The 17595-nt window shown below is 38.8% G+C and overlaps 1 protein-coding gene across 6 annotated transcripts; it reads right to left on the minus strand.

The window, feature by feature from the left end:
- Nucleotides 1–428: 428 nt before the first annotated feature.
- Nucleotides 429–15726, minus strand: slc1a6 (solute carrier family 1 member 6). Of its 6 annotated transcripts, none has more exons than XM_058638374.1 (11): nucleotides 15297–15726; nucleotides 8282–8548; nucleotides 7953–8090; nucleotides 7210–7414; nucleotides 6916–6958; nucleotides 6602–6715; nucleotides 5616–5800; nucleotides 4393–4626; nucleotides 3693–3887; nucleotides 2868–3002; nucleotides 429–2624 (listed from the first exon to the last, which is right to left on the minus strand). In XM_058638374.1, exons 2-11 carry the CDS (start codon nucleotides 8502–8504, stop codon nucleotides 2426–2428), a joined length of 1671 nt encoding a protein of 556 aa, XP_058494357.1. In that variant the 5' UTR covers nucleotides 8505–8548; nucleotides 15297–15726; the 3' UTR covers nucleotides 429–2425. The 6 variants fall into 6 exon arrangements, 5 of the variants coding, with proteins under 5 accessions (XP_058494357.1, XP_058494359.1, XP_058494355.1 ...); XM_058638376.1 differs by lacking the exon at nucleotides 15297–15726 and adding an exon at nucleotides 11324–11379; XM_058638372.1 differs by lacking the exon at nucleotides 15297–15726 and adding an exon at nucleotides 11104–11317.
- Nucleotides 15727–17595: the final 1869 nt, after the last annotated feature.

A 17595-nucleotide genomic window follows, 5' to 3' on the forward strand; every position in this document is an offset into this window, starting at 1 on the left:
CAGGATGAATTATGATTTGGGTGAAGCTTTCTTTTATCAAGTTATAATCAGATTGTATCTTATTTTAAACCCACATTTCTGTAAAACTAATGACATAAGTACCCCCCCCCCCCTCCCCAAAAGGCAGGGGTACACCCTGTACCACCCACGCCAGTCCATCACAGGGACACATAGAGACAAGCAACTATCACTCTCACATTCACACTTGTAGTCAATTTAGAGTGTCCAATCCCATAAATCTGCATGTTTTTGAACTGTGGGAGGAAACTGGAGAACCCGCAGATAACCCACGCACACACAGATACATGCAAACTCCATGCAGAAAGGCACAGTAATTTATGTTTGTGCAAATTAGCAAATGGTAGCATTCAAAATGAGCAGGTTAAATATTGCATATATCATTATACGAATAACACACTACATCTTAATTATGCTCTGCACTTTAATGTAATGATCTTTGCTGCTCTGAGCGGCGAGCACATCTGAGGTAGTGCGAGGTAATGAGATAGTTTGACAACTGCGGTGGAAACGTGATGTCATGCACTTATACTAATTATACTAATCATACAAAATCATTAAAAAAGAAAATCACATTGATAATAACAAACGTATTAAGGATTACACTTTACAACTTTCAAGTGTAGTGCCTTACACTACAGTGTTGCTATTCACACATTTACTTGCACATTCAGCACTTTTCCTCTCACACATCTGTCACCCAGTCACATGCTGCTGGCACAGCAATCAGAGGCAATGTGGGGTTAGGTGTTGAGTGGACACAACCAACCCAACATTTGGAGGACAACCCACATTGCCACTGACTTATGACACACCTACATTTTAGGTCAGCAAAGGGTGTACTTCATTTTATTTATTTTTTTATTGTAAACACGTGTTATTGTCAGTGTGAATTCTCACTCTTGCAATTCTGTTTTGAAGTAACGTTCATTTTAACGATAATTTTGAAATGACTTGCAGTCTTAAGGCATTACGACAACAACATAAACTTTTGACATTTAAATTGAACGTTAGGGTTAAGTAATAAGAGAAATATAATTTCTCAGAGGAGCAGGGTTTTGGGCCAGGAGAACATCCTCCACCAGGGGTAGCCACAAACACAATAATGATAATCACAGTTCTATTCCTGAGCCATTTATTTCTCCCATTTTTCATAAGCGGCCCATCAAAAAATGTTGAGCTGCTCTTCTTGTATGAGAAATTACATTTTAACTGAAATCACAACAAGCATCAAAACTGACGTGAAAACCTCCTCATGAGCACAAATGTGGCACAAAGTAATCAGAACCTTTAATTTAATGGTAATGTATATAGCGTTTCACTCTCACTCTCACTAATGACGTGTTACACTGTCCTCAGCCAACAATAAAAAGCATAAAGCAACTGAACATTCAAATTCCTCAAAGCGATCACAAACCTTCTTCACAGTACGTTTACAAAAACACCCAGTGATTAACCTATAATATGATATTCCAATTTAACACCCCTATTCAAATTGCATGCTCAGTTTTAAGTACAATGCAGAAAACAGAGACTTTTCAGGTGCAAATTCAAACTAAAATAGTTTTAAAAAAAGAAATCTAATCAGACATTAAACATATCCAAAACCTTAGAGAAAAAAGAAAATCAAACCAAAGTGTTTTGGTATGATATGACCCTTTAACTGTTGAAACAATAGATACTGAAGATTTGAGTGGGAAAAAACTAAGAAAACAAACGTTTAAGACCAAATACAGTATTACTCCAAAAAAAATCACTTGGAGTAATAGCAACATCACTGAAGAAATACACAAAATACTCAGACAGTGTGTATACTATTTCTAAGAAAGCAATGGCTGTAAATCATGCTACTGAGTCACTTTCAAAACACCGACCCAAGTAAGTAGCAAAGTTTCTCCTCACCATAGTTCTGTGTTAAGTACACATAAAGTTAAATTCTAAGACTATGTATGTGTTTGTTGATTATTTGTGGTATTTAAGGTTGAGTATATTGGAAATGCTGTGGCTTTCATTCTAATGATACAGTGTTTTCGAATACTGACGCTGGTGGTAGGTTTCATTGCTGTCTGAGTGTGGAAATCATACGTCACGCAAAACTTGAACATGAACTGGAAATGTCTTTCAGCTCTTAAATGATATATTGAACTTTGTAAAAAAAACAGTTTTGCACAACAAAACACAAACTATAACTGGAGTTAAGTCAGATAGTGAACATGCAACCTTTCCTACACAGCATGTGCACTTGTATTTCCTGTCACCAAACAGCCAGAGGGCCAGACCTCACACTTTTTTGGATTTGAGAGTAAGATGGAAGTTTAGGACATTGTGAGGATCTCAAGCACATACTGTAGCTGCTGCACAACTGTAAGCCAGACTTCTAACTAAAATGAGTGTGTGGTTCATTGTTTCACATTGTGGTTTCGCTGTTGTGGTGATTCAGAGTGTCGTTGTCCTGGCTGATAATCTGGTAGGGCCGATCGTCCTCCATGATGACAGAGTTGCCCACGTCAGTGTCCTGACTTTGTAGTTCTTCGCGGGAAAGGTGCTCCACGATGCCTGCACCGAGCGAGTCGCCCAGCACATTGATGGTCGTGCGCAAGCGGTCCCTGAAGTGTTCGAGGGAAACACACAGAAAGAAGCTATTATTGTGTATGCCTGAGATGAAAACACTTGCACTGTGCAAGACCCAGACCTTCTAATCCAGCACGCTGCATTATGCATCAGTAACCTTTGTAGTGGTGGGACCTTTTGGGTTTTGCTGAAGCTTTCCTATGACATTTTAGTCTGCCAAAGCCACAGAACAGAACACAGACCAATCCCCATCAAGCTGACATTTAGCGGTAACTCACAAGAACCAATCCACAGCGACGATCAGTGCTATGTCCTCTGTGGGCAGTCCCACCGATGTCAATACAATCACCATGGTAACCAGGCCAGCCTGAGGGATGCCTGCTGCTCCGATGCTGGCAGCAGTTGCTGTGATACTGCGTGGGTGGTAGGGAGGAAAGGAGAGCGAAGACATTTAATAAAGCAAAATAAACAAACAGCACCATGTGCACTGCTGCTGGGAGAAAAAGGGCTGAACAATTTGTGGAAAATATCCAATTGCTATTTTAACATACAGTATGACTTTATATTACAGTACAGTAACAATGAGGTAATAGTATGGTAATAGTAGGGGTTGTTGTGTTGTCATGGTTAACTTATCTTATTTCTATAGTAATCACCAAGTAATAGCTTGGTAATAATGATGAAACATGAGTGGGACATAGAATTATCTTTAAATTATGGTAATTGTCAATTGCAATTGACAAATAATTTAATGTTTACTATGTTGTTAGTATAATGTAATACAAAGTGTTACTGTATATATAAAATATGCTCGTTTCCAGTATGATTTCAATGTGCACTGAAGATAAAACAGTCAAAAATAGAATTTTTAGCTTCTGCCCTTTTCATACTGTATTGTTTCAAATTGCTATGTTGAGTTAAGTAAACTTCTGCCCTAAAGGGCTCATAAGGAAAATGTTATAATACTATATATGTACTCCCAATCACATATACAGTACAGTGTGTTGTAGGATATTATGATTTGATAATAGCCTTTTCATGTTCACATAAAAACGCTGCATAAATAGGTTGAGAAGGTCACGTGATCACATGTTCTCCGTTACCTCACGGTGAGAATTTGGCCAAAGTCTAGGTCCATGCTGTTGACTTGAGCGATAAAGATGGCCGCTACAGCCTCATAGAGGGCCGTGCCATCCATGTTGATGGTGGCGCCCACGGGGAGAATGAAGCGAGTCACTCTTTTATCCACATGGTTGTTCTCCTCCAAACAGCGGAAGGTGATGGGCAGCGTTGCAGAGCTGGAGCAGGAAGGGAGAGACATTTGAAGCGTCATGGTTCGTATGTTAACATGTTAAGTATGTATTAGGGCAGTGATTCATCTTTTCATTCAACACAATTCATCTCAGAGGATACATATCACATGTTCAAAAATTCTACTATTATGCAATTCGAGCCTTCCAATCTCAAGCCTTCCAATCCCAGTGACTGGATGGTGTCCTTTAGGGACACATAGACACTGGAATGACTGTGGGGTTGGGAGAATGGAGAAGGCAAACTCTACCACTGACCCACACCTTCCTCCTGGACGTCTCAAATATTTAGCTATACTGTGCATCTTTATAGGGTATTTATCACATCATGTTAAAGTACTGTAATAAGCAAAGCCTAAATGTTTGTGTATATTAGATGTGTTTTTCCCTTTGTTCTTTAACTGCCCATTTTCCTTTTTTATTTTATGCACATTCTTAAGTCAGTCAGTGACACAGTATCCTCAGTACCAGCAGGACAGGTGATGAGTCTCACCTAGATGAGGTTCCCAGGGCAGTGAAGAGTGCCTGCAGCAGACCGCCTATGAAGCGATACGGATTCTTTCTGGTCACAATGAAGTAAAGCAACGGCAGGACAACGAGGCCGTGGATGAAGAGACCCACGATGACTGAAACGGTGTACATTCCCAACTGACCGCCCACCTCTGCCAGATTGTTCATCTCTATAATCTTCCCTGCAATCAGGAACATGATGCCCACTGGAGCGTACCTATTAAAGCACAGAGGAAAATGCTCGATATGAGAACACAGACAGGCATGCTGAGCATCTATAATTCCTAGTACTGTAGAATATTTGAAAGAGCATTGCATTTACAGTCAGTTACTGTGTCTTTGATATTGCCCTTTCACAGTAGGTTACAATATAATGATATAGTAAATTTATGTTAATTAACAGCTGTTTGCTGTAACTTTAGTTCTGCTATGTAGTACTGTGGTTAAGTAGTATTTTTTCTGAATTTATTTCTTGGTATAAGCAGTATTTTCCTGTATAAATGCTGTGTTTGACCTCTTTCACAGTGATGCCATGTTGTTGTGATTAGTCACTTGTAAAGCACAACTGTGCTAGGGCTGCAGCGATTATACTATTAATCTGTAATTAATCAATTACTAAAGGAATTTTCAACTATTTAGATAATCGATTTCTCAGTATAAGTGTTTTTTTTATTCAATTAAAACACGTTTTCTGATTTTTCAGCTTCTTAAATGTAAGTATTTTCTGTTTTTCTTGCTCTATAAAACAGCATTAAAACTGAATAATTTTGGTTTATGGACAAAAGAAGACATATGAGCACTTAATTATTTCCAGGTTTGAGAAACACAGATCAACATTTTTCAACATTTTCTGACAGTTTATGGACCAAACGATTAATCGATTAATCGATTATGAAAATAATCGTTAGTTGCAGCCCCGAGACTATGCTTAACTGTGACGTCAGGGCCATTTTTGAAATGTTTCCTGTTATAACCCCACCGATCGTAATTTCACAATAAAAAAAATATATTATATTTTAAAGCCTGTAAAAAGACAATGATGTTATTAATGTATAATTTATGGTTAAAACTTGCAAAAACCTGGAAAAATAATTTATAGTGTAGGCAAATCAACCACTGCAAGCTAACAGACAGGGTGCACAGACCAAGACCAGTGACCTACAGTAATAATAAATGTGTTATGATGCTTGTTGAATGTGCACTGACCAGATGATGATGGCCACCAGCCTCATGATGGCTTCATTCAGGGAGTCAAAGAAGTCTCTGACAGCCTGACCTTTCTGCTTCATGTTCCCTATCACCAGACCGAAGCACATGGAGAAGACCACGAGACCAAGAGCGTTCAGTCCACTGGAGGAGTCTGCCACGGGGACTGTCTCCTCCACTGTCTCCTGCCAAAAGAACCCACATTATTTACCTATATTAACCTTCATTTTTTAAATGGTTTAAGTTGACATAGAGTGAATGAAATGATGTATATGTTAGAAGAAATGTTGTATTTGAAATATAATTTCTTGGAATAATAAGTGGGATATAAAAAATGTATAAATTATGATGTTTTGTAAGAGTTTGAAACCCAACATTTATGAATAACCAAGTCATGCACAAATCCAGCTCTAAAATAACAAATAAACCACTTTACATTCAAGTAAATAAAAAAAAAAAAATTGTTCAATTTCTAGACGGCACAAATTATGCTCAAAGCCAAAACCAAATACCTGACAGCATCCAAACACTCTTTGAATTGAGGGAAAAACAATATCATCTGAGAGGAACAGGCCCATTAAATAAGTAGTTTGTGAGAACAAATAATAATAACGATAAATTCAAACAGCTGTTCCGAAACAACAAACTAGATGGATATATAATGGAACAGGATGCATCTCACACTGAATCTTGTCTTTTCTTTACTTGTTTTTGATTTATAGGGTGTAGTTTATACGAATATGGCAACTAAAGTAGAAAACTTTAAACCATTTGCAAAACATTAAAGTTTAAAGGCACGCTATAAAAAAGGGGTAGGGTTTGATGAGTTCACACATATGTCCTGGTACCTTTTGGACACAGAACAATGGAGATATTATATTTGTTTGGTTTAAAGTGTTTAATATTTCTTTATGTTGTTGAATATTCTTGGTTCATCCTCTGTATATGATCTTTAAATAATGTTGTTTTTGTTGTGTGTTACTCACCTGTACGGTGTGCAGCACGCTGCTATTGGAATCTGTCACGTTGACAGAGTTGGTGAAGTTCTGAGTCACAGTCACTGTCCTTGTACGAACAACCTTTTTGTAAGCAGTTTTATACTGTGTGAGAGAGAGAGAGTAAACATGTTACTATGTTTAGGTGTGAAAAGTCCCTGAAGGTTACATTACATCAACTGGGATTTTAGAATGAACGTGAAAGGAGGTCAATGTCTTATTCACGTTGTCTGAGGTATAGGAGACATGTTCTTAAAGTTGTTTAAATTCATATATAAAGGAAGAAAAGAGAGAGATGTCCTCACCTGCTTGAAACAAGCCTCGACCAAATTGGGGGGAAACATATTCCTGAGATTTAAAAAAAACATAAATAAAAAGGTCAAATTACAACTCAGTACAACAGTTTAATGATCATAAAGAGTCATTTACACACACACACACACACAATTCATCCATTATTTTTGAAGAAGAGTGTCATCTTCTCATCTACCTCGCCGCATTTTTCTGAAAGTGCCAGATTATTTTGTTAAATAAATATGTGTGTGGAGTCTTTCAAGTCCGTTAAAAACAATGAGAAACGTTTCCCAAGCTCTGGTTACCTGATGAGATCCAGAAAGGCGTCGAGCGCCTGAACAGTCTCGACGCTTCCACTGGTCATAGGACTGTCTCTGCCGCCTTTCCCCGGCTGAATAAGCATGACAATGAAAATGCCAATGAACACAGCGATCAGCGTGGTCAACATGTAGTAGACCAGCGCACGCACGCCCATTTTACCTGATGCCCTGCTGTCCAAGGAAGCAATACCTGACACAGAGGAGAATGATTTTATAATGTCAGCAGTCAAGATTTATTTAGATTTTGTGAGTAACTTACATCTAAAGCTGCGGTGCATAACTCTTTTATGTTATATTATTTGTATATTGTGTTCTTCATCTGAATACAGACTCTGTCAAGCAATACTATCAGACCTGACTGAAGGACCATGTTTTTATAGGAACTGCAATTCACAGTGAAACCTTTCATAGGTGCTTCTTTTTGTTTTCAGTCACAGTGCACAGTGTTGCTGTTGCCTCTTGTCTGTGACACGAGGTCTTACACACTGCACTGAGAAACAGAGAAAGAGTTGTGTGGAGCTGTGAAGTCATTTGACAGTGGTCTGAGTGTTATATCTGTTAAGTTACGCACTACAGTTTGGATTAGAGACACAGCTGGCTCTTAAATATTACAAACACCTCGTCAAAATCTGATAATAAATGATACGATACAGGCAATATTATGTGCACCAAAAGTACAAAATGGGGGTAAAATAAAGATATGGTCACATTTTAAAGTCAAAGCCAACCTGTCACTAGACTGGAGACGATGAGAGGCATCACCACCATCTTGAGCATTCTCATTAGGAGCTCCCCAGGAAAGGAAAAGTACTTAATCTCCCTCAGGGACAGGTTGTAAGAGCGAAGGCCAAAGCCCAGTATTATACCTGAAAGCACACCAACACAAAAAACGTACAGAAAGTCAGTGGACATCTATTGTCGACAGAAAAAAACATTGTTAAAGATTTAAATTGGGTGTCCTGCACAGGGAAACATTGGCATGAGCCGTGGATCGAGCCCCGACCTTCCTGTTGCAGGATGACCCACTCTACCCCCGTGTCAAAGTCACTGCACTCACCCACAGCCACAGCGGCGGTCGTGAACAGGACAAACAGGTTTCCCTTGATGAAACCTTTTACGCTGGTAAAGCCGAGGGCATTCATCCTCTCCTTCAGACTGTCGGCTCTCCTCTCCATCTCACTGTGTAAGCGCCTCCTGATGTCTCCTCTGTCAGATAAGGGGGGGTTGTCCGAGTCCTCGTTCAGGAAAAGACTCGTACTCGCCGGCGTTTTCTCGTTCATTATCAGCTCCAGCACCTGGTCCAGGAGACGGGTCTCATGGGAGACTAGGAAAGGAGAGAAGGGTTTGTTTTGATTTTCTTATAGACAGGATGGATTTAACAAACAGATATTCACACTGTGATATTGTACCATGAAATGAAAGCATCACTCTTCAAAAACAGATGGAGAAGAGTCGAATCAAACAGAAGCAATTTGACATGGAAAGGAAAAGGTTTCAAAGAAATTGATGAAACCCAGCACAGCAATTACACAGTAATTACACAGTAATGAAGAAACTAAAGGTGTGAACTGATGCAGGCTTGAATGTATTAGAGCTTTTTTGTTTTGCAATCACACTACTTATTTCAAGTCAGCACCTGCTTAGATTAAAGTGTAAAGTGTAAAAATCACTCTATTGATAATTTTCTTTGGAAATTTCCTTTAGTTTATTTGGATGCATTAACTGAAACAATAGAGGGGTTAAAAAAAGTTGATTATTTTTGAAAAATGTGAGGAATTTCAAAAAGCTGTGTGCAAGGACAGATGTCCTGACTGAGCCAGATGCAATGAAATCAGTCAGAAAAAGGAACAATACAGAGTGAAAAATGATGTGAAGGAGAAGAGACAGAGAAGGAGCCGTTGGATGGCAAATTTCATAAAACCGACTGCTGACTCAGTATTCATTAAGTAACAGATGAATTGGATTTTTTTTTCTTTAAAAAAGGCTGCAGCTCTTCTCCAATCCAAAATAGCTTGAACCAGTATTTAATCGATTACAGATGTAAGATAGCTTTATTTATCTCACAGTGGAGAGAAAACGGCGTTACAGCAGCTCAACAATAGATAATAAACAAATAAACAAACAAACAATATACAAGTAAGTAATACAAGTAGGAAATTATTTACTTATATATATAAATATAAGTATAAATATAAATATACATATGTAATAAGGTGCAGTTTCTCTCGAGTGATGTGATGTGGAGCGAGTGATTCTTCAGTGAGGACTGTGAGTGTGTGGTGAAGGTACTTGCTCTGATTTTGTGAAGTTTTGTGAAGCCGCCAATGACTATGAATATGTATAGTACAGTTGTGGTTTCCGCATTATGAAACGAAGGCTTTTTTATACTCCTGCCTTTCGTGCAAGACTATAAAAGGGGGAATCTCGACTCTGTGTATCTAAACCTTTGCTGTGATCTTTTGTCAAAAATGTTAAAAACGATATACAAACTGTAACAATATTCAAATGGCCCTTTTAGTCTGATTAGCCCTCTGATAAAACGACTGAAATATTTGAAAAACCTAAAAACACTGAGCTGTCCTACCTTGCTTTCCCCATGTTGAGAACACCAAGCAGTCTGTGTGCAGCACGTGGCAGTTGGTGTCACTTCTCCTTACCTATCTAGATTTCAATATTTCCTGTGAATCACCCTCACCCAATATACTGGAAGTCTTATGTCGACCTATTCATGTGCTTCCTCTTTATATCCAGTACGATTACTCTGCACACTGGCACATTCATGTTTTTACATTTTCCCTGTGGGAAAGCATTAAACATGTGATCTCCAAAGACTTCATCTATTCTGTGTGTGTCATTCATGTCTATTGGTTTTCTTTTGTCCATTGTTCTAAGGTTCACATACGTATCTGTCACATACACACAGCACTATTCACACTTGAGGGTTCATGTCATTCTATCTGTGTGAGGACTAATTTCACTATTAGACATAACGGTCCAGACTGCAGATTGTAACAAATAAAGGACTCCTCCTCTCATGCCCTCCTTTCCCAAACATATCAGGAAACTACAGTGAGTGAAAGTGATGTTGTTCTTCGTTTATGTAGTAAACTTCCACTTCAAAACATAAACCACATGCTCTTGCCTAAAGAGCATGTAAAAGGCCTATTCCAAGGCAATAGGATAGGATTAATAGGATTATACAGGATTATAGAGGAGTAGGGCTGAAAACAAACATACTCATGGATAGCATATGCAATCTCTGCCAATATATCCACCTAAATCTGTAAACACTGCACTTTTAAGACTTGGTTTTATAGGGTTCTGGTTAGATAATGTTTTAAGTTTATTGTTAAGCCTTTACTTGTAATGGTTAAATATATAGTATGTGACATTTCTGCAATAACATATCTAAAAACAACCAGACTTATGGTACAGGTATGTTTGTTGCCAAAATGTTTCCAACATTCTTTAAATCCATTCTGATGACCTTTAAATGACATCATCCACTTTACTATCTCTGCTATGACTTAAGTTGTCCATCTGTCACTATGGCTTAAGAATCCTCATTGATGTTTGCTGTGCGTTGTGCCGCTAAAGGCTCTCCCCATAACATGCAAACACTCAGAGAAACCAAATGAGAGAATATCACTTTCTCACTTTCATAAAACTATGTCTTTTGTTATTTTATTTTTTTTGATTGAGAGAATTCTAGTGGCAGAAATGACATACTGTGCGTTTTAGGTTAGGGTAATGGACTAGGCACATGCTAGAAGTTAGTCAAGTGCACAATAACAGAGTGTACTGGAGACCAAAACCCAGTCCAAGACAGAGAGGAACTATGGTTGCTCTCTAAGTCCTCTTTCCCCTCTGTTCAAATACCTTCATTGCTTGTTTGGTCTGGATGTTTATTACAGCGTTCATCTGTGATGTTCTTCATTGGTACACTCTCGTGGGGATCTCGGTCTGGCATCCGCAATGTTACAGTGACTGTTAAGTATATTCGTCTTAGTCTCTTTCTTCTTCTTCTAACAAATAATAATGGCAGGCTGTATTCTGAGAAGTGTAATGTTTCCTCTACAGGAAAAAAAAGTTTCTTCACCTTATATCCTTACAGACCAGATGCATGAAGAAATACTACAGCTGCCTCAGGTGCCCTCCACAGGTTCTTCAACACACTTCAAAGTCCTTCTTCTGCTTTCTTTATCCTTTTATCCTTGTTATTCTTTTCACCTTCCAACTTGAATTATTTTATTTTGTGTTTTATTATATAATTATACAGTATTTATTGGGTTTATTCATCTTATTCTTGTTCCTGTTTCACCAGAATTTTGCCATGAAACTCATCCCAAACTTTCATTGTAACATGTGATTTCCCCGGTTATGCTGAGTTATGGATAAGAGACAGTTGCTGTCCTGCTTTTTGTGGTTAAACCTTCATGTTTCTCTTGTTTTTATCCAACATTATCCTGTGTTTGACGTGGTTACTGGTTACTGCCTTAACAACTCAACTTGGTAAGGCATTTCCTTACCATGTGGAACGTACTGGGCCAACTGAGAGGTGATTTTTTCTTGATTTTTCTTTGTCTTTCTCAACCAGTCTAAGTTTTGGACAACCTTCCATTGGGGTACCAAGCACAGTTGTTTTTCTCTTATTGATTTTTGACAGAGAATCGTAACTTCTGTATAAAGGCAGGGAAAAACATAAAATGACAGTGTTTTTTCGGTGCAACCTTCAGCCTTATCTCACTTGCGAAAACAATGTGCAACAATGCTGCCGTCCAAGCCAACTTGGACCAAGCCATGACCGAGTCCTGGTCTGGGTCTTTGTACCAAAACAGCACTTGTTTGTCACTTGTTGCCTCGTCAAAGCAATGACCTCAGTGCACTAACTCTAACTGAAAACCCAAACATCCACCATCTCCACAACATTTTAACATTAATCCAAAAGCAAGGAAACTTGAACAAGTATCATTAACCCTAAGATGGACAACAGACATTTCTATAAAGATCATAGGTAAAGTGCTAGTAAATGTTTTAATATTGAACTCCACGTCTTATTTGAAAGCAGAGCTGAGTTCACCCCTCAGTAAAGAGCCACTTCAGACTGTGTTAAAACATACTGAGAAACAGGGATCTGGCCTAGTTGTGTATAACAGCCACCATTCTCCTCCTAAAGTTACAGTGAGAAAACGATTAAAAGCTCGATGGTTACTCACCACTCATTGTTAACAGTTGATCTCCGTCAGGTAAGATCTTCAGAGTGTAATAGAGAGTCTGGAGTTGAGCAGTAAAAGGAAAGGACCTCTCTCTGCTCAGCTCTCACAAGCAGACAGACATCAAGCAGCTTTTTATATGACCTGACCTTCTCTGTCACACACACACACACACACACACACACGCGCAAATGACAGTGGGTGTGTATGTAATAATGTCTTTGTCCAGTTTGAGATTAAAAACCCTCAGCGTGACATCATTGTTATCTCTACTTGCAGATTTTTACGAATAGAGTTATAAGTTTAAAAGACACAGGGAAGCATGTTATGACCTAGGAATAAAGGTTGATTTATGTGTATTTTGAGGCCACGTAGCTGCGCCAACGTCTGCATCGTATAACTTGTGACACTCAAAGTTGCTGTCAGATTGAAGTGTTCACTCCACACAACTAATTATCACATTCTAACATTTTCTTTTTCGACTTGTGCACACTACACAGCCAGTCTACCACCAGGAGGAATCCCCAATGGGACTATCTGTTACATTTCAATATGAATCTCTGCAAGAAATAAGCAATTTTGACTTTAATTTGTTGATTTGGGGGGGGGGGACAGAGCCAGTGCCGATGTTGCAGGACAGGGGTGATGTGGTTTATGGAAGGGTTTCAGTGATAATACGAGCAGCTGCATCCAGGCCAAGTTTTAATTTATTGAGTACGAGAAAGACCTGAGTGAGTGGTATAAATGAAGATGGGGAGTAATGAGGGCGTTAATCTGAATGGTGGTGTTGTGAGTTGTGCTATTGCGATAGTGGAAGTATACAGAGTGAATGATGTTGTTGACGTGTACTTGGAATGAAATAGGGCAAAGACTCTTATCAAACATGTGAAGTTTGAGTCAGACTGGATAGTTTATGCTTCAGTTATCATAACGTCTTCTTCCAAGGCAAAACATCAGATTTGTCATGTCGCCACAGCCAACGTTTTTTCTACAATATAGCATCATCAGCATCTTTCCTCACCAATTGTGAAGTTGATCTGCTCAAACTGCACATCAAAGCGTAAAATATGTAATTTCCTATTGCCAGTGGGTGGCATTGTACCTTTGAGCCGAGACTGGCAGGCATATATAGTACATTTTTACAGATCAGGGCCCTGATGGGAAAAGGATTGAGTAGCATCTTTGATCAGTTCAGAAATAGCGAGCAAGCGCATCACAAACACTGATTTTCCTGTGATCTGGAGCTTTTCTAGGTAATCTGTGCACAAGGGGACTATCACTACTAAAACCATGTTGGGAGATGCAGACAAACCATATACTAAGAACCAGCATGGGCATGTTGTGTCCCTTGATTCAAGTGTCTGATGCCAGTGGATATTAAGTGATAACAAGCCGAACATTTTGATCTATGAACTGTTGAAATTGGCTGAAAAGTGTAGGAGATGGTTACTAAAAACTGGTGGAAAATAAAGATGGTTAGAATAAAAACTGACCCGTCAAAAACTGTAGACAGGAAGGTGCTAACAGAAGGACAGACCCACTAACAGATAAACCCACAACAGTGAAGACAGGTGTCATGTGTCCATAATAAAGGAGGAACCAAACCGTCGTGTTGATAATGAGCTGGTTTATTCCGACTTTAGTTGCTACTGCTAACCTGGATAACACAGGCACGTACCTAACAACGTCCTCACGTATACACGCGTGGTTACGTCACTGCCGCGACTACATCAACCTGTAGTTACTTATCACAACAACAGGTAACAATAAAGAAAACAGTAAAAAAAAAAATAATAATAATAATAATAATTGGAAATAAGTAATTCTAAGTACATAATAAGCATATACTTCAAATGTAAGGCTTTAAGGCTCAAAGGTCACAGAATGATGCATCAGGGTCAAAGATAAAAAATTCTTTAGGTTCCATGCTGGTGTGTAATAAAAGTGACGACCAATGCGATGCACATAACGGAGGAAAAGCTGATTATCATGTCAACAGCTCCCCACTTTTTCTATGAAATAACTCCTGCAGATTAGAACCTATATGCATATGACACGCAAACAGCAGCAGCAACAAGGTCCACACGTTTTGTGATTCAGTGGAGGAGAGAAAGACGTGTGAACAAAGAGTAAAAGTCAAGATAACTTTCTTTTTCCTCCTTTTAAAATTTCTAGTCACCAAATTGATACATATCAATCACAGCATTGCAAGAATTAAAATTATAACGTGATAATAAAGCGGCTATATTAACCATTGCAGTGGTTCTCAAACATTAAATTACATGTCATTTAGCAGACGCTTTTATCCAGAGCGACTTACAATAAGTGCATTTCAACATTTGGGTACAAACAAGAGAAATAAGTAAGTGCTTCAAACTGGGGTCTGTGGCAAACAGCCATTTTCAGAATCATCGGTTCTCATGATACACAATATAAATGCCAATATTTTTACTTGTACACTAGTACAACAGATGGTAAACAAATTTTTATTTTCAAAAAAAATAGTCTAGAAATTAGTTTCTATTCAAACCATTTATAGTCAAATAATCATTCCAAGGGAAACACAAGGGAGTTCTAGGGTGAAAAAGAAAATTGAGAACCTCTGACTTAATGAAACGGAGTAAAAAGCAGTGATACCCTGCTTGTGTCTCTGACTCAAATGGTCATGAAGACACAGAATCTGTAGCAGATGCTGCCAAAAACAAGTATTAAAACTTTGCTATCGTAAAAAACTACTTTTACTCATTACAGTGTCCGATTTAAAGAGACACCGCTGCTGCTGTTTCCTATTCGTAACAGTGGCAATAACAAAAATGATTAAATCAATTGGAGCTAAATTGAAAATCTGACAGTACCCACCTCTGTGTGCCGAGAATGCTCCTCACTGTGTCCGCCACTGTGCATATGCTCCTCTCTCCACCACGCAGCTGATAATGAACTAGTGTTGCCCACTCACTGTATCTCCACTCCATCATTCTCACTGTTATCTCCCTTTTTTAAGAAAAAAAAAATCATTTTTATTAATATTTTACTAGCAGTTTGAGTCCACGAAGCCTCCAGGCAGAGGAAAGCGCCTGGAAGATCTGTGTGGGAGGAGGAGAGGTTAAAGATCCTTCAAGAGAGAGAGAGAGAGAGAGAACACGAGAGAGAGAGTGAGCGAGAGAGGTGAGATAAAAAATCACCTGCTGCCATGTTTTCCACAACCATGAAGCCTGAGTGAAAAATATTTTTTTGGAGTTTTAAATATGTCTTCTAAATGGATCTCTCAATTAGAAAAAAAGTCAGATATTTTGTGTCCATGTTATTGATTCCTGTTAAGTAATGACGCCTCAGCACACATTCTGCTTCTTAAACGCTGGAGTTTGTAAACTGTGTCTAAACACACAACAGCCATTGCTATGACAACATGCATCTGCTCATTGCTCGGGGTCTGCGGTGGTGAAGGTGGTGAAGGTGGTGAACTGCGGTGGTGAACTGCGGTGGTGAACTGCGGTGGTGAACTGCGGTGGCATCTATCTGCCCGGCTTTACATTCTCCCACCTACTCTTCACGTTCACCTAAGATTCACTGATATGCTTGTAGCACTAATATAATATTGTTACAGACTTACAGTCGTAGTCAATTTGCCAAATGTGGAGGAGAAAATACAGATTCCAGATTGGCCTGGACTATGAGAGGGCTTGTAACAAAAAAAGAGAGAATCAATCCTTGAATTTATTAAAATCCTGGCTGTTGCTTTGTCTCCGTGGGATATGAGGACTTTTTTTATTTTTTTATTTAATCAGATAAAAACCAATTGAGATTGAAATCGAAAGAGTTGGAGGCCAGTCAGATAACTTTAACTTAAAGATTGTTTAAAAATGAAGTTCAGCAGACTTAAGTATTTCATATTATCCAAGTTACTGAAGGACTTAAAGCTGCAGTTCACAACCGGTGGTGATTTTTGTTGTTGTGATCGATGTTTGGTCTTTACATGGACACGGACATTTTGGACTCCTTGACAATGGTTCAGAAAACAAAGGTCACGCATAAAATAAAGGGCAAAGACAAACACATACAACAAAGGTGCAAAAAACACAAGAGACCATGAGGAACAAACACAACAAAGAACTGAGATAACGAGCTGATACAACACAGGTGAAGGTAGTCAACACAAATGAGAGACTGCAGGAAGTAAAGGCAGACAGAGACAAGGCATACGCTTGTTTACAAAATAAAACAGGAAGCGAAGTCCACAAATTACACAGGGAGGGGAAAAAAACATACAAAAAAGACCCCAATAAATACAGGACAATAACTAAACTCTAACCAAAATGCTAAAAGTAAAAGGTCAAGGGTCATGACAAGAATGTTTTGTGTTTATTTAGTAAGTATTATTTATCTCCCCACAAATAACAACAAACCACTCTCAACTCAGTAACAACATGAATGCACAGGTTAGAACGTCTGCAACACACCGTTTATCACTCAACATGAGCATGGATCCGACGCTGTGGACGTCCCTCTGGTTCCAATCTGGTGTAAAACTAGTGATGGGAGCAGATTGCATCGCCATGGCAACAAAATTACCCTGCCATAACGTGGGAGGCATGGATCATGTATGAGCCACGTTTAGATAGTGTAATTATTCTCTCGCCTGCAGGAAGCAACATTTATCCGTTTCCTATTAAGCGGGATCCTTTGGGTCGAATATTTCATCATTTAGTGTCATGTGATGTTGTTTTTGTGAGTTGGGAAAATGGTGAGATAAGTGTACATTTAAATATATGTACAGAGATATGCGTTACCTTGTTATCAAACAAATTAATTGAGCAATTCATTAATTCTGGGGAAGGAAAATTAGGATATGAAACTATTTTGCCTACTGCAATTAAGTTAGCTGCAACGAAGAGAATGTTGATGTTGTGGATTTGGTGAGAGAAAAACAACCAATTGGTGAGTCTGAGTATACGAGACCACTTTACTGTCACATAACATGGTATAATGGCCAGGCAAGTGGAATGGAGCCTGCTTCCTTTTGTCTGTCTCACTCTCTCTCACACACACACACACACACGCACGCACGCACGCACGCACGCACGCACACACACACACACACAGGTTTTGCATTCTTTGTGTGGACACTCATAATGCATTTCCCTAGCCACTTACCCTTACC

This window comes from Solea solea, chromosome 9, assembly GCF_958295425.1.
Source record: "Solea solea chromosome 9, fSolSol10.1, whole genome shotgun sequence".
Classification (NCBI taxonomy): Eukaryota; Metazoa; Chordata; class Actinopteri; order Pleuronectiformes; family Soleidae; genus Solea; species Solea solea.